Source organism: Pogoniulus pusillus, chromosome Z (assembly GCF_015220805.1).
Source record: "Pogoniulus pusillus isolate bPogPus1 chromosome Z, bPogPus1.pri, whole genome shotgun sequence".
In the NCBI taxonomy this organism is placed as follows: Eukaryota; Metazoa; Chordata; class Aves; order Piciformes; family Lybiidae; genus Pogoniulus; species Pogoniulus pusillus.
In genome coordinates this window covers 12529832-12554710 of record NC_087309.1, presented here as the reverse complement: position 1 = coordinate 12554710, position 24879 = coordinate 12529832, and the positions used below count along the sequence as shown (strand labels likewise).

Here is a 24879-nt window from a genome sequence, read left to right as displayed (position 1 = left end):
CACATAGCACAGGTGTCAAGACTCCTACCCAACTCATCTGCAAGCCACTGCTGCGCCAAGACTCTCCTTGCCCTCGCTCAGCATTTACAGTGGTTGACATGCAGCCCCCCCAGTTCCCAAGGGCAGGTGGGTTCCAGTAAGCAGCAGCAGTGACACAGCCAGAGCATGAGTTCAGTGGAACCACTGCAGCCCTCAAGCCAAAGCAAACCTGCCTACGTCAGCCCTGCCTTCCCATCACTCCCCTGAGCTGTCCCCAGCCACTGCTGTAGCCACTCCTCACCAGATCCTTATGTCCAGAGTCCAAACCCACGCTACAGCTCCAAGCAGCTGTCCCCAGTACAGGCTGAGCTCGATGTTGGGGTCCCCTTCCAGCCCCTCACTCCTCTTGGAACTTGAGCAGAGTGAAACGGAGACTGGGACACAGAGGGCTTTGGGGCAGTTTGTATTTCAACAAAATAGTTTGCAGCAACTCCTATATTTACACCTGGGGGAGGTGGTTATTTACATGACCCAATGGGGCTATATACAGGGGATGGGGAGATGGGGGAGGAGGGGAGCTGCAGCATTGAACCTGCCCTGGCCAAGGGATTAGTCCCAGCAGGAGCCCCTGTTGCCTCCCACACCAAGGAGGGGGCAGAATGGGCACAGGTTCTGCCAGGGGCCAGGTATTGAAAAGAGATGGCTAAGTGCCCTATGGGGCTGCCAGGCCCCAGGAGTGACTCAGAGCCAGCTGAGCCTTGGGGGAAAGGGCAGGAACAGCAGGATCCCCAAGAGCGGGAGGATATAGGGTTCTATCCCCTGGGCTGGATCAAGGCTGGTGCCTCTGCTTCCATCTGTGGCTGTGGGGGGAGGTGGACTTTGCTGGTGCTGGTGGAGAGGGGCAGGTGATGCCATGGCTGCTGGATCCCCTGTGCCCAAGACCTGCTGAAGCAGGGGGGCTGTGGTAGAGCAGGCTGTAGTGATGGGGTGGTGCCAATACATCCTATGGAGCCAGGTGCTAGAAAGCATGGTGGCCCCAGCATGGTTGGGTGCTTTGCCACTGCTGCTGGGCTCAGATGACTTTGGCGTCTTTCCTCTCACCCAGTAGCCAGTATGTCCGCATCTTCCCCTTGCCCTGGGGGGATAAAGAGAAGCAATTAGATCCCACTCAACTCCCCTGCCACTGCTCCTTGGGCGCCATCCCCAGCAATGAGGGGACAAGGAGTTCCAACCCTGACCCATTCACCCATCACAGGTCCCTACAGCAGAAGAGCTGGCACCCTACCAGAGTCCTAACACCCTCACCTTCATCTCCACATCCCCACGCAGCTCCAGCTCAAAGCAGCCAAACTCATCCAGGACTTCCTTGGTGGTGGATGAGACGTGGATCTTCAGGGCTGAGTGGCACACAAGGGCAAAAGTGACATAGGTGGGTCTTGGAGTGCACCACAACACGTGGCACCAAACCCCAGCTGCAAGCCCCTTGGCTCACCCTGGCCATTGGACTCCATGCGGGATGCAGTGTTCACTGTGTCCCCGAAAAGGCAGTACCGCGGCATCTTTAGACCCACAACTCCGGCACACACAGGACCTGTGTGTACAGAGAAGCCCTGGGGCTGCTGCAGAGCACGTGGGCATTCCCCCAGCAGCCAGCGTGGCACTGGCCAGTGTGAGGACTCACCAGTGTGTATGCCAATGCGCAGGTGGAGCTGGTCGTTGGGCCGATGCCGGATCTTGAAAGTCTTGACAGCCTCAAGCAGGGCCAGGGCCATGCGAACAATCTCGCGGGCATGCAGCTTCCCATTGCGTACTGGCAGCCCCGACACCACCATGTAGGCATCCCCAATAGTCTCCACCTGCATGGTCATGGGGAGCAGGTACACCCCAGGCTCCTTGCTGCCCACCTCACTGCCATGGGCTGTGCTTGCTTACCCCCCTCTCCTCACCTTGTAGACATCAAAATTGTCAATGATGGCATCGAAGCAAGTGTAGAGGTCATTCAGCAGTGTCACGACCTGGATGGAGCAAGGCTGTGTGTGGGGCTGGGACCACACATGTCCTCCTAGCCTCAAGCGTGGCACATCTAGGGTACAAGCCCTGCTGCACCAGCCCCATAGCAGGCTGCCCCTCAAGCCCTGCTCTCACCTGCATTGGAGTGCTCTCTGCTGAGAGGGCAGTGAAGCCAACAATGTCACTGAAGTAGATGGTGACACTGTCAAAAGCTTCAGCCCGCACTGTCTCCCCACGCTTCAGCTGCTCTGCCACAGAACTGGTGAGGACAGGAGGGTGATGATAGTGGGCTTCCACCCCAGATCCCATGTTCCCTTTGTATCCCCTGCCCTGTACCAGCCTGAAGAGCCAGCAAGGAACCCACACACTCCCATCCTCCCTCTCTCACTGGGGCAGAATCTGGTAGAGTAGGTTTTCTGCCTTGCGCTTCTCCTCCAGGTAGGCCTGTGTCCGCTCCTCCACCAGCTTCTCCAGATTGTTGGCATACTGCTCCATGCGCGACAGCAGATTGTCCAGGATGCTGGTGCTGCCCTCCCTGCCAGGTTCAGGCACTTGGTACCACAGAAAGAGGTGTCCCCAGCCAACACCCCCATAGGTATCCCCGCTCCCACTCAGGGGCATCTTCCCTGCTTGCCAGCCACTCACTTGTTGAATCTACGGATGAAGATCTTGATCTGGCTGAAGTCGGGGCGCTCGGCCGGTTCCTGTGCCCAGCAGCGCTCCATCAGCACTGCCAGCTCCTCACTGTGCACCCCGATGTCAATGGAAGGGCGGAAGAAGGGCTTCTGGCTGTTATGGACCTTCTGCACAATCTCTGTCGTGGGGGTGGCCAGCAATGAGCACCACATCTCCATGACAGGGAGAAGATCACCCTACCCCTTCCCTTAACTGGCACCTTTGGGGCTCAGGTCCATGCCCTCGATGTAGAAGGGGCCATTGCGCAGGGCAACCTCCTGCACGATGATGCCAAAGCTGTAGACATCGGCTTTCTGCATGCCTGGGGTGGGCAGGCGCCCCTTCTGCAGCAGCTCCGGGGCAGTCCACAGCTTTTCTGGTGGAACACAGCCATTGGGTGCTGAGTCAGGGCCACCCCATCCCTCTGGCTACCTTGAGCAGGCACTCACTGGCATAGAGAGCATGAGTGTCCTCGCCGTCGCAGGGTGAGCGGAAGCTGGCCAGCCCATAGTCGGTGATCTTCAGCACAAAACGGCTGTCCACCACGCAGTTGGATGACTTGAGGCTGCCGTGGTGCCCAATGATACTGTTGTGCAAGAAGGCCATTCCCTGGGACAGACAGGCATAGTGAAGCTGCATCCTTCAGGCACCCCCCCTGTACCCCCTCAGACCCCTTGCCTGGATACCTTGACAATGTCGTTGATGAGGGAGTAGCGAAACATCCAGTCCAGGTTGATGCTCTCGTTCTCCAGGACATCCTGGGGCAGCATATTGAGTGGACCCCAACAGGCACCCAGAGGATGGTGACGCCGGCACCAGCATCACCAAACACCTGGCTGTGGGGTGGGGGGGCTCTGTGGCACCCATCCCCCTCCTCTCCCCTGGCCTATGACACCTGCTTGGGCAGCTTGGTCGCAAATCTTGTCACATTTGGGTGGCCACCAGCAACTACAGCCCTGTCCTCAAGGCCCAGCCCAGCCCAGCCAGGTCACCATGACTACCTGTCAGCCCTGCAGCCCCCAAACCCCCATACCTGCAGGCTGCCCCTTGGGCAATATTCGGTGACAATACAGATGTTGGGAGGGTCAATGCACGCCCCGATGAAACGGGTCAGGTGGTTGAACTGGATGTCACGCATCTGTAGGTGGCAAGCTTGAGGTCAGAGATGACAATTCCCCTCACTGCCACAACCAGACCCTGCACCCCCAATCAGTGTGCCCACCCAAGCCCCAACCCCAAACCTACATGTTTCAGCTCAAAGAGCACCTGCCGCGTCAATTCGATGCGCTTCTTGTTGATATGCTTGATGGCCACCACGTTGCCCTGGGGTGCCAGGGATGGAGAAGAGGTCAGTGCCCACTGGGTGGATGTGGGGAGGGAAGGAAGGTGCCAGCATCCTACAGGCTGGTGGTGCAGCCAAGAGGGAGCACCCCAGCAGGACTGGGGGATTTTGAGAGGAGGGCTCAGCTCCTCATCTTCTGCACTGACCTTGAAGTGGCCAGTGTTGGCAAAGATCTGGTACTTCCCATGGGTGGTCATCAGGGAGCCATAGCTGGAGCCACGCTGCAGGGAAGGAGCTGGGTTATGAATGGAGACTCAAGGATGGGAGGAGTCAGGCACCATCAGGGCAAGGCAAGGACACCCAGGCGTGTGCAGGGAGAGGGTTCAGGACCTTTGCTCTGAAGGATCAGAACAATTTCTGTATGGTCTGTGGGGAGGGTGAAGACTACAGGATGAAGTATAATGTGCTACAGGGGATGTAGAGGATGGATATGGTGTGGGTTGGTGGGCCACACAGGGCTTTGATGAGGGATGGTGCTCTGCAGAGAATTCAAATCCGTGTAGGGAAATCAAGAGGCTCTGCAAGGATTAGAGGGTCTGCCAGAGATTAAGTGTGGCTCTGCAGTGGATGCAGAGCTATGTAGGGACGGAGGGCCAAGAGATGGATGCAATGGGGCTATGGCTCTGTAGAGGATGGAGGGTTGTGTAGGGGATCAGCAAGGCAGGAGTGCTATGCAGGAAGGGAGGGCAGTGCAGGGGCAAGATGAGGGGGATAGTGGTGCCCCAGAGCTAGCAACTCTCACCAGGGACAGGGTGAGCCGGCTGCCTGCTGCCTTGTGGTACCGCTCAGGGCTCCCAAATTGCAGCTCATCCCAGCGGATCCTCCAGAGCATGCTGGCAAGCTCCTTCTCCAGCATTAGCTTCCTGAAGGGCACATAGGGGTCAGGGCCTTACAATCCCCTGCCCTGCCTGCCCCATTGCCAGGCTGAGTGGCGCCCAGAGGCTTCCCTAGCCCCAACTGACCTGAAGATGAGGAAGCTGGAGATGCCAAACATGACAAAGGTGAGACCAGTGCCCAAAGCCACAATGGCCAGCATGGAGAGGGGGGCTGTAGGCAGGAGGGGATATCAGAGTGGCCCAACTGGCCATGGGTGCCAAGCTGCCAGGCACCCATAGGGGAGGGTGCTGGAGCACAAGGGGCATGGGGGCCCAGTGCACCCACTTTTATCACAGGAGGGGTCATCCACATCGAAGACACAGGGTGGGTTATCCAAGGGGGGGGCCCCCTTCACCCACGGGATAGGTCGTCCCAGCCAATGGATCTGCTTCTCCACACCTGAGTAGTGTCCCACCACCTACAGGAGAGAGAGCTTAGGCCCTCCCATCCCATCTCCCAACCCTGGCTGCTGGCAGGATCCTAGTGCAGGCCCCCACCTCATACTGCCCACTTTTGGGGTCAGCCATGGCCCATAGGTTGAAGTCAGTGTCCCGGTCATTGTTGCTGTCCATGCTCACCAGCCCTGTTACCCCTGAAGGAGAAGCAAAACTCATGTTGGATGGGGACTGGGTCCCACTACCCCTGTGGCACCCTCATTCTGGCCATGCCTACCCTACCCTTACCATGGAACTTGCGGTCCCGCATCTTCTCAATGATGTGGGTAGCATTTTTCTTGGAGCCACCCTCCTGTAGAGTCTCATTCAGTACCATGGCGTACAGCAGCATCCCATCATAGAAGCACCCTGCCACCAGGTTCATCTGCCACGAGGAAGCTCATCACACCTGTGGCCACAGACACAGGAACACCCCTTCCCCAGGACCCTCACTCTTGGGCCAGGTACCCACGTACAGGCCTGTAACGCCACTGTGGGCCTTCACATATCCTGCAGGGATGGCAGCACCTGTAGCTGTTCCCACCAGGGATGGCCCCTCTGGCATTGCCCATGACCATGTCCCACCTTGTGCATCCTGGTGAGGTAGCACAGCCCCATGCAGAGAGTCCCCACCACACCATCAAGCAGGACTTACGCACCAAGGAGTAGTTGAGCTGTACCCCAAATTTCTGCTTAGCTCTCAGGATCAGCTGCGTTTGGAAATGCTGGTACTCGGGGTTTTGGGGCTCATGGTAGGTGATCACCAGCACCATCTGCAAACAGACACAGCACTCTGGTTCACATAACAGGGCCGGCTGGGAAGGTCCCCATCCCAAGGCAGGTGGGCACAGCTCACCTGGAAAGCCTCACGCAGCCCTGAGTCCTGGCCCAGGCTCTGCTGCCAGGGCTTGAAGGGGTCACGGGCAGAGTCTCCCCGTAGGCTCTCGCCAAAGACATCCAAGTAGAAGAAGACGTAGTCTCCATTTGTGAGGTTCTCACGCTGTGCCAGCTGCATGATCTGCTGCAGCATCTCTGGCGGCCCGCAGAGATACACCACTGTGGGCAAGATGTGGGGGGTCAGAGGGGTGATACCAGCCCACCCTGGGCCACCCAGACCCACTGTGGGGTGCGATGCTTTCCCTTGGGGTGATAGGGGACACCCTTGGGGCACACTTGGTGGCTGCAGGAAGGATGGAGCAGGTGGAGGAGGCACAGCTTGGCTATCTCCTTCTTGTGCTACATGTCTTACAGTCACTGAGCCTGCCTCACTGCCTTCACCATCCCAGGCCACTCCTGCTCCACCAGCCACCTTGGTCTGAAGACAGAAAAAAGAACAGGAGAACCATTGCTCCAAAATAGGAGGCAGACACCCTACACACAGACCTCACAGACCCTGCTCCAGCGCATAAGCTCATCCTGCTCCAGCAAGAGCTACCCAAAGGACATCTCCTCCAACATTCCTTGCAGCCAGCCAGCCCCAGTCAGGACACCAGGGAGGGCCAGCAGAGGCATTGTGGCTGCACACTGGAGGCCCTGGGGAGCCAGGGCTGGGGAGGGGACAAACCCATGTTTGGGTTCGCGGCTGGCTGGCCGTGCGGCAGGAATGCGCAGGTTCCCAGATTCCAGCACCTTCTGTGGCTGCCTCAGCTAATTGGAAACAGAGCATCTTGCTAGTGTGACCCATGCGGCAAGGGGATGCCCGGGCCCCGGCCAGCAACCCCATGTGCCCCTGCCGGCTGCCAGGGGCCTGGCCAGCTGCGATGGGATGGCTACTCGGGTGCCGTACGGGTGGTGGTGGTGGTGGTGAGCGGGCACAGGGCATTGTGGGCTGAGAGGATGGGCACCAAAAGGTGTTCGAAACCCCCCTGAGAAGGGGCCCTCCTTGCCCTTGCTGAAGATTCTGCCACTGCCTCCTCCCACCCCTCGGAAAACGAGGGCCCCCTGCTCCAGACAGCCTGGCTGGGAACCCAGGATTGAGCAATGCAGGAGGCGGTGGCGGCAGGGCGGTGCTGGAGGAATGTCACGCTCGGGCGCTGGCCCCAGTGAGCAGCCCTTCTGCATAGGGCCCTACACCCCTTCCAGATCCAGAGCACAGAGAGAGCTGGGGACAGCGAGGAGGCCCCGAAGCCCAGGATGCACTCCATCATGCAGGCAGCAAGGACGACAAGGTCACCCACAGGAGCAGCAAGGCAGCAGTGTGGGAGAAGAAAGTCAGCACAGCTTCTCTGGGCACAGGAAATCCACAGCAAAGTGAGGAGCTGCTCCTGGGCACCGGGGAGGGGGAAATTGCAGCAGCTCAGGCTGTGCATGAGCGAAAATATGTTACAGGATCTGAAATGTTTTTTTCTCTCTCTCTTTTTTTTTTTTTTTTTTCCTCTGAGGGCTGCAATACTTCAAGTAAACAATTTCTGCTTCCTCACTTTGCTAGTCTCACACCCAGAGATGTGCCATACCCCAATTTCCGGGCCAGGGTAGGCAGCTCAGCATCTCCCCAGCATGCCCGTCATGAGGATACAGCACAGGACCCTCCCCATCCCATCGCAGGCGCCAGGAAAAGGCATCACCACTCAGACTGTAGAGCCGCAACAGCTGTTGGCAGATGGTGAGACACCCCAGGCGACTGGCCCCTGCGGCGGCAGCAAAAGCTTGCCTGGTCAAAGGCCACTGAGCAAGGCGATTGATGACGCCTGGACGGCTCCCCAGGGACAGACTGCAGGAGCTGTGCAGAAGGGAAGGGTCAATGTTTGGGGCTCTGCCTGATGCTGGCAGCTGCCTCCAGCTGGCAGCCTCTTTGCCTGGCCTGTAGCACCCCGGTCTGCTCAACTCCCAAGGTTGTCAAACGGCCAAAGACAGCCTCAGCACCACTGAGGAAAAGAGGAATGAAGTCCTGAGAGGCTGGGGTACATGCAGCCTGCAGGCATTTATTCAAGAGGTGCACATGATGCAGGAGGTAGTGGACAGCCATATTCCTGAGCATGCAGACAGGGTAACAAGATAGTACATGACCCCTGCATGATGGAAGAAAACCCTAAAGTCAAGGCAAATACTGGCTTGGGGCAGAAAATCCCTGCAAATCCTAGTTTTGCACAGCTGCACCAGCACAGAGCACTGCAGGACAGAGACCCTTGTACCAGTCAAGCAGCCATCTCATGCCTGGGAGGACCGAGGGTGAGGACCAAATGCACTCCCATCCCAGCAGCAGAACCCAGCCATCTCCCCAGGCAGGGCACCTGGGCTTTGCAAGCAGATGGCTCTGGTAATTCCCTCAACCACAGCTCTAATCATATCAGTGCTTTTGTAAGTGGCAGGAGAGATGTGGGCCCCTGCACATCATCACCCAGGCACCAGTGAGAGAGGCAATGAAAAGTGTGAAACAGCCACACACTGAAAGTGGCAATGCACCAATGTGCCCCTATGCCCACTCTTTAGAGCTGTGAACACGGGGATCAGCAGCCTCAAGGGCACAGAGGTAGGCTTTACACAGAAAAGAGAAGGAGGGTGATGCCAAGAGGGATGACATGTGTCATTGCAGGGCATAAACATAGATGTAGCTGCAACTGAAGCTCCTATTCCCTCTCCATGCCACACCATGCAAGGCTGGGCACCTCTGGGGCAGCCTTGCACAGTCCCTGCTCCCTGCCCTGCACTTCCATGTTAGGAAAGCATATAACGTCAGCATCACAGCCCTAATCACCCATCACTGTGGGGCAAAGCACTCTGCCCCCCACCTCTGGGCTGTAGCCAGAGAGGCCCAGAGCCTCCTGCATCCTAGCTCAAAGAGCCTTCAAGGTTTCTGCCCTTGCCTGGTCTCCTCCCTCAGCAGCCATGACCCCCTATCTGCACTGCAAGGGATCAATTATCATCAGGGTGATGTAAAGCACTAAGCCAGAAACGTTGTCAGGAATTGCCAATTTTAGCCTTTTCCCCTGCAGTCCTTAGCCCCAGCTCCACGCAAAGATTCACACTCTACAGCTGGTGATGGCACACACAGGGAGCTTCCTTCCCAGCCAGGCAAACAAGAGGGGCAGCCACGGACTGCTCAGCACACACAGCCTGCCATGGTGTGCTTGCATTGCCCCATGGATCAGACCCCACTGGCCTCAGTCCTAGGGGAGCCCAGTCGCACACCCCAAAGTGCCCTAGCCATGCATCACCAACCTAGTCCCAAGCATCCTTAGCCACATGTCCTGCTGGCCCATCTGGCTCCACTCATCCCAGTTCGATGTCCTTCTTAATGACACAGCAACTCAGGATCCATTAAGAGGCATCGCGGAGCGGCTGGCTCCGGGATCGATGCACCTCGCTCATCAATAATGAAAGAGCATCAGGCTGCCCTTGCTCTCCAGCTGCCGCCGTAAGCCCCTCCATTTCCTCCTGCTCCTTATGTAGCTGCTCTCCTGGGGCACTCAACAAGGCACCAGATTGATTTATCCCTCCATCCTCAGAGTGGGGCCATCCCCAACCCTGTCACCAAGGCACAGCAGGGACAGGCCCAACCCAGAGCATCCTCATGCTGGGCTGGGAGGCTGTCTGAGCATGGCACAGCCAACTCAGTGTGTGACACCAGGTTGCTCTGGGCACATAACCACAGCTGGTGCTGCCCTTCAGATGGCCACGTCCACATCATCATCTACAGCCTCTAAGAATGCGGCTGGGTCCTCAGGGGACACACTGATCCTGTTATTACAGAGGGCAGGGTTGCCCTAGGATCCCTCACATCACAAGTCCCACTGAAGTGAGCTCTCCCCGGCATAGGGTACCAAGGCTGGTAAACAGGGAAGGCGAGACTCCATGACATCTCATTCTGTCCTGGACCCATCCCACCGGCACTAAGGTGGCATAGAAGTCTCAAGTCCTGCCTTGTCCACCCCGCACACACTTCCTTGTCCTGGTCCTGCTGCTCCTCCAGCCTCACCATGACAAAATGTGCCCACTCCTTGCAGCATCCTATGCAAAACCTGCTTTGCCAACACCTCCCTGTGCACCACATGGGCCCCACCATGCCCTTAGCCTATCTTCCTGCTCCAAACAGGTGCCTCTGAGCTCTCAGCCCCTCTTTGTGCCTCACAGGTCCCACTGTGTCCCTAGGGCCTTGCTGTGCCCCGCATGGGTCTCATCCTGCCCACTCTTTGCAGCACCTTACATGGGTCCCACCATGTCCTTGGCCCCTCGTTGTGCCCTGTCCCCTTGTTGTGCCCTAGACATGTCTCTCTGCACCCTCAGCTCCTTTGCTATGTCTTATGTGCGCTGAACCGCACCCCTGTCCTCTCACTGCAGCCCAGAGAGGTCCCGTGGCACTGGCAGCTATTTGCTGCATGCTGTGCGTACCATGCATCACCTCCATCCCCCACTTGTACCCCAGACAGCTTCCACCACACTGTGCCTCAGATGGGTCCTACCACACTCTCATTTCCAGACAGGTCCCACTGCGTCCACATCCCCACACTGTGCCCCAGATAGGTCCCTGCCTCCCGCTATACCTCAAACAGGTCCGGCCCCATGTTTAGCTTCTCGCTGCGCCCTGCGGAGGCTTTTGCCTCCTCCCCGAGCCCTGCGCGGCTCCCTCGCAGGGACCTTCCTCTCTACTTTCCCTCCTCACCTCCATGGGCGCTCAACCCTATTCCCTCGCGGGGTCCCTTCCCAAAGCCCCATCCCCCCCCCGCTCCGCCGCCCCACGCACCGCGCCCGTTGGCCTTGATGAAGTGCACGGCGGTGTCGGGGCCGCCCTCGTCGGGGGAGTAGATATGGTGGCGGACGGTGAGGTTGCTGCCATCCTGCAGCTCCTGGTAGACACCCTCGACGGTAAAGTAGTAGGGTCGGTCATCGGTCTTGCGGTCCACGTAGAGCAGGACGGCGCGGGCACTCCAGTTAAAGTGGGCGTGGAGGTGGGAGACGAAGGCGCCGAGTTTCGGGGCCGAGGGCCCGGTACGTACCGTCGTGCTGTAATGCTCCCGTTTTCGGCTGAAGCCGGCCGCTACCGCCCCGCCAGTGATAAGCGGCAGCCGCCAGTGCGAGGCAAAGCGACCCACGGAAGCGGCAGGGTAGACGCAGCCTGGCCCAAAAAGGACGTCGGGGTCGTGGTAGAGCTTCAGATCCACGGCGTTGAGCGGTGCCACGTACTCGGAGCAAGCGCCCTCCAGCTCCGAGCTCATGAACTCGACGCGCACCGAGAAGGGCCGCGGCAGGAGCGGAGGCTCACCCCGCTCCAGCGCTTCCAGCGCCAGGCTCAGCGCCGGCCCCACGCGGGGCCAAGCCCACGCGTAGCTCACGTTGCGCTCCGGCAGCACTACCGCTACCGTCAAGTTGGCGACCGTCCCGTCGGGGGTCGCCGCCCGACGCCCTTCGCCTCCCGCTCCGGCTGCCGCCGCCAGCACCGGCAGCAGCAGCGACAGCAGCAGCCGCGGAGCCATGGGCCGCGTTGGCTCCTCCGCCCCGGCCGCCGCCCGCCGCCCGCCGGTCCTGCAGCCCCGCCGCGCCCCCGCCCCGCCGCCTCCGCCCTCCCCCGGGCGGCACCGCCCCGGCACCGGCCAGCGCCCTCTGCCGCCTGTCCCCGTCCGATCGGCCGGCACCGGGATGGGCGGGCACCGCCGCTGGGGGCGGGAGGCCAGTGAGAAAGGGGGACTGGGGAAGGAGGGCACCGGTTCTGAGGGAGAGAGGGTGTGAGAGTGCTCGCCTTCTCAGTGTCCCCGATGGAGGGTCTCTGCGGTCCCCCACGGAAAGGGGTACTCCACGTCCGTCAGCCCTCAGGGGTTAGGGATTGGGGACGGGGTTCTGGGGAGAACCAGAAGCGCGGTTGAGGAGTTGGCATCAGGCTTCGGGGATGTTCTCATTGGCTGGGCACTGAGGAGGCGGTATGTTGGCTCTGGGGCTGGCCCCGGGGGAGCGCGGAGGGCGGAGGAGCGCTCACCTTCTGGATGTTCCCAATAGAGGAGTCAGGATCGCAGCCTGGAATCCCCAGTACGGCGTTAGGAATGAGGCTTTACAGATCCAGCAGCCCTCAGATGGCAGGGCTTGAGAAGGGCTTTCTGGGTTCTATAGGATCCAGGAGGGGGAGCAGGGAAGGGGGCATCTGGCTTTGGGGTGTCCACAGTGAGTGGAGTGTTGAGCAGAGGGCAATGAGGCATGAGAGGTCTGCAATGGGTGTCCTGGGGAAGGATGTCCCTGATGAGGGAGTGTGAGGAGATACACGGCTCTGGGGTGCAGCTAGCTGGAGGGGGAGGGACCATCTCGGTGCTGGCATCCCCACCAGGGGTTTCAGGGTGGTCTTGGGCCAGCGGGTACAGGGAGAGTCTGGCTCTGGGGAGAAGATGGTGGGATCTGAATGGCCCCTTTGGAGGGATATCTATTGCCCAGGATGTGGATATCTCCTCTGAGGGCAGGGAGGGTGGCTGGAGGGATCCCTGATCATTTGGTATGTGGCAGGGGAGTGACTGAGGAGCTCTGTGAGTGACTGAACTCTGAGAGGCGAGACGCCCTCAAGGTCTAATTGCCCTTGGCACTGAAGATGTTCCCCTCAAGTAGTGGAGGGTGCAAGCGGGGGAGCTGTGTCACAGTGATCCAGTGCTCCCTGCTCCCCGTCCAGGCATGATCTGGAACTCTGAGAGCAGCAGCTGCCGAGGGAGGGGCTGAAGGCAGCAGAAATGTCACCACTACGGTTTTACCGCTCGAACTGTTGTACTGTGGGCCACAGGAAAGGTGGTGGGATAGGTAGGTGGGGGCTGTGAAGGGAGCAGGGGGGCCGGTGGGCAGCCCGTGGAGCACAAAGGAGCACTCTGTGGACAAGGGCTGGCTATGGGGCAAGGGAACCTTGCACAATTCCCCCGGGATGCCTTGGGGTTGGGATAACCTGGACAAAGTGGCTGCTACTTTCCCCCAGAGGTTTGGACAAGGAGCCGAGAGGATGCCAAACCCGGCAGCGTGCCCCAGCCCAGGGGAACACGGAGGTGTCCAGCGTTTACAGCAGAGGCCTCGGTGGGGCAGGAGGGGCTCGGCGGTGGCAGCGTGCCTGTGGTGCATTCCTCACATTCCCAGCCTGCTGCCTGATCCCACTGGGCCGGTGAGCTGGATCTGGAGTGCTGTGGGGGTGCTGACAACCCCTGCCCCACGGCTTAGAGCTGTGAGGGTTGACATGAGGGGAGGGGGCACAGAGGCAGTCCAGCGGCTGTCCAGGGTCTTCTGCAAGGCTCTGCAGGGGTTGACAGTGTGGGGGATGTCATGCTGAGCAGTAAGCAAGAGTTTCCTGTCCCCTCCTGGTATTTGGGGCAGGCCATGAGAGCAGATCTGCAGGCATGGCACCTCAGGGTACCCCTGGCATGGATCACAGGGCTGTTAGGAGTCACAGTTTTCCTGACATTGCCACTGCAGGTGCCCTGGTCATGGGTGACATGTCCTTCTCATCGTGGGATCGTGACATTCAGCTTGCCTGGCCTAGCACAACCTAAGTTGGTGGGGATTGGGTTGCTGGCTATAAATACCCCTCTCCTGTCACAGCACGGATCTGGCAGCAATGCCTGCAGTCTTTGTGCTGCAGGATGGTGAAATCCAATCACCAACGTGAAAGGAGGGGCAGAAGGGGTCTGGAATATCTTCCTGTGTGGTGTGGAGCTGGACTTCGTGGGTCAGAGACAGCCCCACTGGGGACCAAAGCCTCACCTGTCAGAAGCTCACAGGGTGCTAATGGTGCCTGGTACTGTGCCCTCAACGTGCACCATGCTGAACAACCTAGTCCTGGGGCTCGTGTCCTAAGCCACGGTGGCACCTCTCAGCCTCGGGAGTGGCAGAGGACAGAGTGTGAGTGGGAGCACGTGGGACGGGATGTCCTGTGTTGGGGAGCCATGCGTACCGGAGCACCCCGTGTTTGCCTTCGCCTGCCAGCAGGGGGCGCCTCGCCACCACTGCTTGCGCACTGTGCGACACCGACTGCGACCCGTCCGGCTGCGCCCGCTCCTGCTCGGTTACCGGGAAACCTGCCCCGGGTCTGCTTCCTCTCTCCAACTAGGGCATCACCCCACAAGTGTACGCAGGGGGAGCGCAGCCGTGATGGGGACCGTGCAGCTGGTGGGCAGAGGCCAATGGGATGAGATTTAACAAGGCCAAGTGCAGGGTTCTGCCCCAGCAAGCCCAAGCAGCTCAACAGGCTGGGGACAGAGTGTCTGGAGAGCAGCCAAGAGGAAAGGGACCTGGGGGTACTGGTGGATAGTAGGCTGAAGATGAGCCAGCAGTGTGCCCAGGTGGCCAAGAGAGCCAATGGCATCCTGGCCTGCATCAGGAACAGTGTGGCCAGCAGGACAAGGGAGGTTATTCTTCCCCTGTACTCAGCACTGGACAGACCACACCTTGAGTACTGTGTCCAGTTCTGGGCTCCTCAATTCAAGAGAGATGTTGAGGTGCTGGAGTGTGTCCAGAGAAGGGTAACAAAGCTGGTGAGGGGCCTGGAACACAAATCCTATGAGGAGAGGCTGAGGGAGCTGGGGGTGTTTAGCCTGGAGAAGAGGAGGCTCAGGGGGGACCTCACTGCTGTCTACAACTACCTGAAGGGAGGTTGTAGCCAGGTGGGGGTTGGTCTCTTCTCCCAAGCAACCAGCAACAGAACAAGGGGACACAGCCTCAAGTTGTGCCAGGGTAGGTATAGGCTGGATGTTAGGAGGAAGTTGTTGGCAGAGAGAGTGATTGGCATTGGAATGGGCTGCCCAGGGAGATGGTGAAGTCACCGTCCCTGGAGGTGTTCAAAAAAGCCTGGCTGAGGCACTTAGTGCCATGGTCTAGTTGACTGGCTAGGGCTGGGTGCTAGGTTGGACTGGGTGATCTTGGAGGTCTCTTCCAACCTGGTTGATTCTATGATTCTATGGTGTGCATTCTCCTCAGCATGCTCCCTGGGGCACAGGGGCCTGAGGCTCATTGTGCTTTACTTTCTGTGACTCTCTCCTGCCTTCCCCACCCCCCAGGTTTGTGCTGAGTTCTACCCTTTTTACACTTGCCCCTGGATGTCTCAAAGCTGCACACTTTCCTTCCACAGGGTTGTGCCCATCACCCCAGTCCTGGTGGTCTGTAGTCATCCTGTAGCAGTCTGTGGCAGTGCATGGAAGCCTGTGGTGGTCCGAAGTGATCTATGGCAGTCTGCCACCAGATCTGTGATAACGTGGAGTGAACTGCAATAGCCAGTGATAATCTGTGATGGTCTGTGGTGGCCCATAACAGTCTGTGGCCCTCCATAGTAGTTCATTCATGGTCCATGATTGTCTACGGAGATCCATGATGGTCTACGATGGCCTGTGGTGGTCCATGGTGCCCTGTAGTAGTCCACGGTTGTTATCATGCTGCACTAGAGCATGGTGGTCACCGTAGCCATCTCCTTCTGCCCTGGGGAGATCCCATGAGGTTCCCATCTTGTTTTCTGCTTCCTCAGCAAGAAAAAACAAAAGCCAGGTCCCCAGATCTGGTGATTGTTTAATTGCTAAAAAAAAAAAGGTGTTTTCTGCCTTCTGGGCAACAGCAACATGAGTTGCAGGCTGCAGCGCCCTGCCAGGCACCTTCACCTCTGCACCTAAGAGTGAGGCCAGAGACCTTTCAGCCTCAGGAGGTGGTCATAAAGAGTGCAGCAGGCACCACAAGTGGATGCCTGAGCATGGTCAGCTCTGCCAAGGCCAAGTGAAGGATTCATACGGGCACTACCATGCCAGGGCACATATGGCACTGGGTCATGGGAAGGTGTAGCATGGAGGATATGGGTTGCAAATGGAGTCACAAAGTGTAGGCATTAAAAGAGGGAAGGGATGCAGAAGGTACCACTGCAGGTCCCTGTTCTCATCTCCATCCAAGAGGGAGTCAGGGTTTGCTGGACTCTTCATTCCTGGTTGCCATGCCAAAGAGGCGATGAATGTCTCCAGAAGGCTGAGGTGGCTTTGGACAGATAGACATGAAACACGCAGGGGTGAGAACAGGTGTGTGGGTCAACATGTACACGTATGGTCTTCCTGTGCTCCTGCCATTCAGGAAATCTGAAGGGCAACTTGTCTGGGCTTGGGATTTATGTGCCAATTGTGGGAAATATGGAGCAGAGGTAAACATTTTACAGAGGAAGATGTAGGTAATGTAACAGCTATGTCACGTCCTGGGTCAGTAGGGAAAACCCCTAAACCCCTGCACCCACATCCCTCTGTGCTCCAGACCAATGGAGGAATCCCTTAAATGTCCTTGCATGGCAGTGAGACAGGATGTGCCACCCATGAACACCTTTGGGTAGACCCTGCCTATGCTGAGCTGGGAGAACTTGCTGTGTTGCTTTACCCTCCATCTGCTTTGGTGCCCTAGGCCATGAGGGATTTTGGCCCCATGTCCAGGTGGTCTCTTCACCATGAAACCTCCAGCCATCGATGGCTTCTCCTGTTGGGTGTCCCTAAAACAGTGTAGCATCCCAGGGTGCTCACGTAGATACCAACCAGCATCTTGAGATGCACTGGGGTGATGCAGTGAGGCCACAGAGGGTCTGCTGGATCCATTTAGGATCTCAGTGATCCAGAAAGCCCAAGTTTCTCTTAGGCTTCTTTCTGTTGTTGCATCCCACTGAGAGCTCTACAGCACCTTCCAGAGCAGTAACATGCCTGGTGACACAGCACGGCTCTGTTGAAGTCCCCTCCATGGTGGGGTGCCTGGACCCTTGGCTTCCCCAGCAGGTCCCCAGGCCCGACTGGCATATGGCACTTTTTGGCTGACGTGACTCCTGCATGGCCCAGGAATGATCTCCCCGGGGTTATTTCTGACTCACAGGACAGGAAACATTTCTGGATTTAAGCTGAGCTGAATAATGTGCTAATTTCCTTGTGCCAACTACGAGGCACCTGCTCCAGGGGATTTATGGAGTGCTGGCCTCTCACATTCGCTGTGCGGCTGCCTGCCTGGATGTTTTTGTTTTCCTGGGATGGCCAGAAAGGGCCAAGATCTGTTTTCCTAAACACCCAGCATCTGTCCTTGAGGGGAGCCCAGGCAGGGGCACCAGCTGCAGCAGATCTAGGGTGCCAGGGTACTCAGGGTGCTGGGCTGCCAGGGTGGGCGTCAGTATCCTGCCAGGCCTGAGGCCACTGCTGCCAAAACCTAGCCTGGCACAGGGGAGCCACAGCAGAGATAAATGGCCCAGGACAGTGCCAAAGGATGGTGGAGAGGGGTGGAGCATGAAGGCAAGCAAGGGAAGATGAGACCACATGAGAGAGGGCAAGAGGACAAGGGAGCCTGAAGGAGCCACAGCATGGGGTTGCTCAGATCACATCCCACAGCTGGGGGGCCCCCAGACACCACCCCACAGCAGATACTGTCCCATGGCTGGAAACCCACAAACACCATCCCATTATAGACCCCATCCCACAGCTGTGGACCCAGAGGCTGCATCCAGCCCAGGCTTGCAGAGCCTTTGCAAATCACTGTGCCCAGCCCACGTGGTGGAAATGGCTCTGCTATGTGAGGAGGACCAGGATGCGGGTGCTGAGGACATGGACACACATGGGACATACTAAGTATGCCAACATACCACCTCCCAGCCCCTGCTTTTCTAGTGGCAGCCAGCCTAAAGAGTAACTTTGACATCTAGGTTTTCATGTCCTCTCTTTTTTGTCCCATTGCTGGAGCAACAGTCTCGTTGATTCAGTTCAGGTGAGTTAGGCTCTGTTCTCACCTACATTTCCAGCCTCTCAGAGCTATCCCGTCTGGATAAAGGATGGAATGAGCTGGCTGTCACTCCTTGGGTAGTTCTTTGTATTCTCTTGACCCTATTCCTGGCTCCTGATTGCTCAACATTATCTGACCCCCCTGCTCACCTCTCTATGGGATCTGGCCATTCTGGTGGGTGATGAGCATTCAGGCAAGTGGACAAAGCTCAGAGCTGGCATCTCCTTGTACCCTGCCCACACCCTGCCTTGGTGCCCTGGGGGCTCTGGGGCTCGAAGCACCTTCAAGGTGCTGGATGAAGAGAGCTGCCCATCTTGCACAGCCTCTCCAGGGCCCAAGGCAGCACTAGGGCAGCTGAGCCCAGTGATAAGTTTGAGTTGTATTTTTCATTTCTTTTTTTTTTTTTTGTGTTTAAAGAGAAAATAAAGCACTTGTGGGGAGCAGGAGCCAAGCTCCCCAGTGCCTAAAACAGCAATCACAGCACTTCCTTGGATTTATGGTGTTTGCTTTCACAATGCCAGCGTGATCCTGTTTGCTTCCTGCTCTGCAGCTGTAGTCCCAGCTAAAGGCCCAGGAGGTTCAGGTTTTATGACACTCCTGAATCCTGCTGATGGCAACTTGTCCAGCATTGTTTATTACACCCATACCTCCTGCAGGGCTAGGGTGGGCTTGGGTGCTCACCTCTGCTTGCCCACAGTGTCCTGCACTCCTCTGACACTGGAGGCTTGAACAACATCTGTGCAGAGGGAATACTCAACCTCTGCTGGGAGAGTAGGTCAGCAATGCTGTGCCCTTGGTGGGGTGCAGCAGCCAGCTCTTCTCAGGCGCAGCTACAATATGAGAGCTGGGCAAGGCAGAAGCAGCTGGGTCCTGCTGGATGTGTGCTGAGACACAGATGTGACTTTCTGCAGGGTCCCAGGATGCTCAAGGTGATGATTGCTTCTCACCAGCATGCCTGGACGTGTAGTCAGTCTCTGCTGTTGGCCTTTGCTTGATAAACCAGAAATGACAGCAAGGTGCTTCTTCTATCCCCTACATCCCTTCTCTGGCTCCTACCTAGATCTCATTTGTGCCTCTGAGATGTAGGCACCAAACCCAGATTCCCCTTTTCACTCTTAAGGGCAAAGCCTCCTTGGGATACACTGACTTGTGCAGATGAAAGAGTCTGTCAGTTCCTCCAGTCACAGGATCCCTTGGGCACCCATTTAAGCTCTCATGTGTTGAATACAACTCCAGCTGCTGCTTCTGAAGGTACAAGCCCCCTCCTTTACAAGTGGGACAGAAATGCTTGGAACTCCCCATAGGGGTGTATGCTGGAGCCATGCAGGTGCTCAAGGATGCAAATATGGGGGAAGAGCACCCAGGAGGGGGAAAAGTGAGATCACCAACCCCCATCACCCTAATGCACAACTACGGCATGGAGGGTTCTTCACTGCCCAGATCTCTCTGCAATGTCCTGGCCTTGCTTTTTCTCTGTATTTACCCAAGGTAAGTGGTCTGGTAGCCTCAACCCTCTGTTTGGGAAAAAAGAATGTGTACAGAAATTGCAGGAATGCCTCCCCATGTCCCTGGGGCAGTACCCCTACAAACAGCCAAGACATGATCTTGCCCCAGACTTTCAGCACCTTTCTGGAAGCCTGGTGAGCTCATGCAGATCTCCAAATGAAACCCACCACATTAGTGGAACACTTGGTGTGCTCAGTGAAGAAGCAGTGATGGATCATTTCATTGTGGTTCCTTGAAGGCCAGACTTCTCTTCCAAATACACAATAGGCATATTGGTTTGCTGCTCTGATGACGAACACATTTTATCTTCCTTATGCAGTAATAAATCTGCACCAGAGGGCAAGGTTCATTTGTCACTGATACAGTTCACTGTCGTGGCTCACAGCTCTACTGTCAGCTGAGAACTGTCTTGATTTGCTATCACAGGATCACAGGATGTTAGGGGTTGGAAGGGACCTCCATAGATCATTGTGTCCAACCTCCTGCCAGACTAGGACCATAGAATCTAGTGCAGGTCACACAGGAACACATCCAGACTGGTCTTGAAAGTCTCCTTCTCCACAACCTCTCTGGGGAGCCTGTTCCAGTGCTCTGTGACCCTTACAGTAAAGGAGTTCTTCCTCATGTTGAGGTGGAACTTCCTGTGCTGCAGTTTATACCCATTGCCCTTTGTCTCATCACAAGGCACAACTGAGAAGACTTTGTCCCCTCCCTCTTGATCCCCAGCCCTCGGATATTTATAAACACTGATTAGATCCCCTCTAAGTTTTCTCTTCACCAGACCAAAAAGCCCCAGGTCAAACAGCCTCTCCTCACAGGGCAATGCCCCAGCCCCTTCATTATCCTCACAGCCCTCCACTGGACTCTTTTGAGTAGATCCCTGTCCCTCCTGAACTCAAGAACCCCAAACTCACCACAGTCTTCCAGGTGAGGTCTCACCAGGGCAGAGTAGAGTGGGAGGAGAACTTCCCTTGATCTGCTGACCACACTGCTCTTAATGTCCCCCAGGATCCCATTGGTCTTCTTGGACACAAGGGCACATTGGTGTCCCATGGACAGCTTCTTGTCCACCAGGACTTCCCAAGTCCTTCTTGAAAGGGCTGCTGACCTCATTGCTGTCTACAGCTACCTGAAGGGAGGCTGTAGCCAGGTGGGGGTTGGTCTCTTCTCCCAGACAACCACCAATAGAACAAGGGGACACAGTCTCAAGTTGTGTCGGGGAAAGTATAGGCTGGATGTTAGGAGGAAGTTGTTGCCAGAGAAAGTGATTGGCATTGGAATGGGCTGCCCAGGGAGGTGGTGGAGGCACCATCCCTGGATGTGTTCAAGAGGAGACTGGATGAGGCACTTAGTGCCATGGTCTAGTTGACTGGCTAGGGCTGGGTGCTAGGTTGGACTGGATGATGTTGGAGGTCTCTTCCAACCTGGTTGATTCTGTGATTCTTTCCAGCACATCATCTCCCAGCCATCTATTATCTCATCTATTATCATCCTTTTCCAGCTGATCCCACCCTTGTTGCCATCTGGCCATTCCATAGAGAGGGGCAAAAGACCCCACGCAGAGGGGCCACCCCGCATGGAGAGGACACTGTGAGGAGGCTGAGAGAACTCTCTGGAGTGAAGAGGGGATGCAAAGCCAGTTCTGCTCCTTTGGAGGCGAGAGCACAAGACGCAGGACAAGGTTGCAAAAGGATGGTGAAGGGGCCCAAGGCACCAGCGTGAACGAACTATGCCTTCAGATCTGAAGGTGATGAATCCAAAGCGGATAAAAGGAAGTGTGGTTTTTGCACTCCATGCTTAATTAGGCTGCCACAGGAAAACACTCAGGCCAAAATTTAGCAGGATTCAAGGAGGGATTGGGCATTTATGGGGATAACAAAAATATCCAGCCATAATGGCGGATGCCAACACAAATTCTGGAAGGAGTATCAAGCCTCACGCGTCAGGGTGTAAACCTATCCCAAACTGTCAGAAAGTAGGGAGCTTAAGGCAGAGGCAGATGACACACAGAGGCTGCCACTGCCACCACTGCCTCACTGCTGGCACAGTCCCATGATGGCCAGTCCAAGGGCTGGACCATCCCTGAAGCTCTGTTTCCTGTTGCCAGCAGTGCCCCTGAGAAGGAATGCAAATTTCTCTTGGCAATTCAGCCCTTCACTTGTAGTTCTCTTAGGGCATGTGGCCCCATGGCTCTGACCTCCTCCATCCCACCTATCCCCTTACTTCTCCACATGAATCATTTCCAACCAGGGGCAGACCCCCTGGGTAATGGTCTTGTGTGGACCATGTGCATGTCCTTGAGTGGGGTGGCATCTTCTCACAGCTTCTTGCTTGCAGCCAAGTGTCTCATTTCCCTCTCAGATCACTTGCTGCTCAAATGCACCTTCACCTCTCGATTTCATCCCTCCTGTTCCTTGTTTTTGGTAGGATCAGACTCCAGCATCTGAAAGGAGCTGCTCAGCTGCCATAAACAGACACAGCCTCTCATGCACAGTGCTCCAGTGAGCATGCCTTGTGCACAGTATTCCTCACCTGCTCTGTATCAGTGACATTTGCCATACTGTCTGCTCTTGGCTGGAAAAAAAAGCCACTGTCACTCACAGTCAAAATGTGACTACAAGTCTGGCATGGCTTCAGCCCAGGCTTGTGAAACTGCTCCACTGTGTGGTACCTGGGGGCTGGGCATGAGCATCTCTGTCCCTGCCAAGCATGGCACTATTGTGTCCCACAGTAGCTGCTAACACAATGCCTGTGCCACTCCAGTGGCAAAATGAGATGCTCCCAAAACCTTGGCTACTGTGAAGGATCATAGACAGCTCATCATGACCAGAGAGGAGCCTGGAGCTCTTCTGGTCAGGGGCCAGGATCTCCTGTGCTCGCTGCTTGCATGCTCACCACTCTGCCAAGGGTAACCCCGCTAGGGTCCCTTGGATCTCCCTCACTGCAGAGCTTTGCATCCACAGGGGCTTCCAACTGGAGACATTTCTGGAGGGCATGAATCAGCTTTTCACAGCTTGTTAAAAATTTTGATCCTACCTCTTGTTTTCATGCCTTTCAAATCAGGAAATGAGTTTTACAACTTTTCCAGTGGGGTACAGCTGGTGGCCAGGGTCGTAAAGCTGAACTTTATAAATATCTCTTGTTGGGATCTGAGGAAGAGCATTAACAAGGCAGAGAGAGAGAGAGAGAAATAGAAGGGAAAGGAGCAAAAGCAATAGAGAAGCAAGGCAACCTCAGTGAAGAAGACCAGCTCAGCACCAGCCATGGCCATGCGAGTGCAGAACATGAGGTGGGCGTGGGGCTTGCTTTGCCTGCTGCTCTCCCTCCTTCTCCAGCTGCCAGGCTTCCAGGCCAAATGCTATTTTCAGGCTAAAGGTAAGCAAGGAGGTGAGATGTGGATAAGTAGATGGGAAGAGGAGGCTTTGTCTTTCTCTGGGGTGGTGAGGCTCTGCCCTCTGTGTCTGCAAAGCACAGAAGGGACTGCAGAGCTCGACTGTGGGCCAGTGATGAGTGGAAGGAGCAGTCTATAAACCATGGAACAGCTCCCCAGGGGTCTGGCTGAGAAATAGCTTGCTGGGCTATGAAGTGCTCCTGGCAGGAGTCTGGCTGGGGCCGAGTATGCAGGACTGAAAACAAAGGGAGAACTGCCTGTCCTTCTGCTGCTGCCTCCTTCCGGGTCTGCTCAACCCGGGCACTGGATATGCTCTGTCTTGGGAAGCAATTGACATTTGCCTCTGGCCTGGGTCTCCACAGTGGTGGGAACAGCTGCAGGGCACCTCCAGGAAAGAATAGATGGGAGCATCACTTTTGTCAGATGCCTGGGCATTCCATAGCTTCAGAGTGGCAGAGAGGCCACCAACTATCCTCTGTAGCATTGGGAAGTCATGATGTCATGACGTCATCCCCTCTTTCAGGGCACAAGGGTGCCAAAGAGGTTCCCAAGTGCCCTGACAGAGGCCCATGTGTGCTCATCTCTACTGTTTCCTTCGCAGCGCCCTGTGAGTACGAGGGGAAGCAGTTCTCGATCGGAGAGTCGTGGCTGAGCACCAACTGCCTGCTCTGCACTTGCCTGCACCCTGTCGGCGTGGGCTGCTGCGAGACGTGAGTGAGAGGGCACGGGGGAGCAGATGCTGCCAGTGGTGCTGCCCTGCCACGGCACCTGTGCCCACAGTGCGGGGGGAGACCTGGGATCTGGTAGCGCAAACACAGCAGAGCAAGTATCAGAGCCCTGGGACACAAGGGGCAGAAGTGGGTAGGAGACACCACGGTGCTGAGGATGGAGTGGGCTGGAGAGACTAAGCAAGGGGCAGGGGTATCTTATCACAGCAAGGTACCCAGGCATGGCACGAGCTGTGGCCCAGCCTGCCCAAGATGGCCTGGGAGACATCTCAACCAGTGGGTCAGCATGTCCCTGGCTGGAGGAACCAGGGGGAGGTGACAGCGTCATGCCCTCTCTTGCAGCACCCAGCACCCCATCGACTTCCCTGACTGGTGCGAGGCTCACTATGACTCTCAGACCTGCCAGATCTCAGTGGTGCAGAAGGCCAACCCCAGCCTGCCCTGTGTGAAGAGCATAGAGCATGAGTGGGGCTCAGATGGCACCTCCGAGACGCTGAACAACAAGGCGCTGGGCGTCGGGCTGAGCAGATAGAGGCTCGGCAGCATCCGGCGTCCCTCCGGCATGATCCTCCCTCCTCGAGCTCCTCCCGCATGCTCCAGACCTCCCCATCCCGTAGAGACATCACTGCTGCCACCTTCCAGGGAAACCACTATCCACACAGTAGGGTGCTAACACTTACAGCCTAGCACTGCCACAGTATGGCTTTGCTTTTGCCTTCAGCTTTCTGAACTGTGCCAAGGACCCCTCCCTGCGAGACATCCTGCACATTGTGGGAATGTAGAGCCTATAGAATCTCCACCCAGGTGTGTGGGACACCTCTAGCTACTCAAGAAAGGCCTATGGGATCAAATTTGCCTCCATGGCAGCAGCCTTGTACTTCTGCATCTAGCCTCATGCTAGGCAGTTCCTTTCTCCCTTCCAGAGCCCTACACCCCTGAACAGCAGCAAGGGGGAGCTCGCTGGGATGCACCAAAGCCCTTCTTCCAGCACCCATGCACCCTGGCCAGCCCATTCTCTGCCCCAGAGTGCAAGACGCACAACCTAACTCTGGAACCACTAATGCTCCTGCACCCAGAACCAGCAAGAGCCTCAAGCACTACAGGTTAGCCCCAGGCAACACTGCAATAGAGCCAGCCTGGGGCAGGCAGCAGAGCTTGGGAAACCACTATAAGATATCCCCAGGAGAGACTCCTATCCCACTTGCAGGGAAGTGGGACAAGGAGCTGGGTGCTCTGCTAGGGTTCAGATAGCTGAAGCAATTCACATGTGCCAGGGTGGAG

General features: G+C 56.8%; 2 protein-coding genes across 2 annotated transcripts; one reads left to right on the top strand and one right to left on the bottom strand.

Moving 5' to 3' along the window:
* Positions 1-429: 429 nt before the first annotated feature.
* NPR2 (natriuretic peptide receptor 2) lies at positions 430-11726 on the bottom strand. Its single transcript, XM_064140246.1, has 22 exons — positions 10997-11726; positions 6173-6372; positions 5976-6089; positions 5566-5701; positions 5380-5474; positions 5168-5300; positions 4969-5053; positions 4749-4869; positions 4153-4227; positions 3910-3987; positions 3698-3802; positions 3351-3422; positions 3114-3273; positions 2885-3040; positions 2635-2803; positions 2378-2524; positions 2125-2248; positions 1926-1994; positions 1661-1835; positions 1472-1570; positions 1285-1376; positions 430-1114 (listed from the first exon to the last, which is right to left on the bottom strand). Exons 1-22 carry the CDS (start codon positions 11724-11726, stop codon positions 1052-1054), a joined length of 3198 nt encoding a protein of 1065 aa, XP_063996316.1. The 3' UTR covers positions 430-1051.
* An 11016-nt stretch (positions 11727-22742) lies between these two features.
* On the top strand, positions 22743-24228 carry MSMP (microseminoprotein, prostate associated). The gene is made up of 3 exons (XM_064140511.1): positions 22743-22854; positions 23472-23580; positions 23941-24228. The coding sequence occupies exons 1-3, from the start codon at positions 22743-22745 to the stop codon at positions 24128-24130; spliced, it is 411 nt and encodes a 136-aa protein (XP_063996581.1). The 3' UTR covers positions 24131-24228.
* Positions 24229-24879: the final 651 nt, after the last annotated feature.

Excerpts from the sequence above, each read along its gene's own strand:
- MSMP (XM_064140511.1), top strand. The coding sequence starts at position 22,743 with ATGGCCATGCGAGTGCAGAACATGAGGTGGGCGTGGGGCTTGCTTTGC. Across the intron at positions 22,855-23,471 it reads ATGCTATTTTCAGGCTAAAG|CGCCCTGTGAGTACGAGGGG; the intron begins GTAAGCAAGGAG and ends TTTCCTTCGCAG. Across the intron at positions 23,581-23,940 it reads GGCGTGGGCTGCTGCGAGAC|CACCCAGCACCCCATCGACT; the intron begins GTGAGTGAGAGG and ends CCTCTCTTGCAG.
- NPR2 (XM_064140246.1), bottom strand. The coding sequence starts at position 11,726 with ATGGCTCCGCGGCTGCTGCTGTCGCTGCTGCTGCCGGTGCTGGCGGCG. Across the intron at positions 2,249-2,377 it reads CTCTACCAGATTCTGCCCCA|TTCTGTGGCAGAGCAGCTGA; the intron begins GTGAGAGAGGGA and ends TGTCCTCACCAG. Across the intron at positions 1,571-1,660 it reads GCGCATTGGCATACACACTG|GTCCTGTGTGTGCCGGAGTT; the intron begins GTGAGTCCTCAC and ends CTGTACACACAG.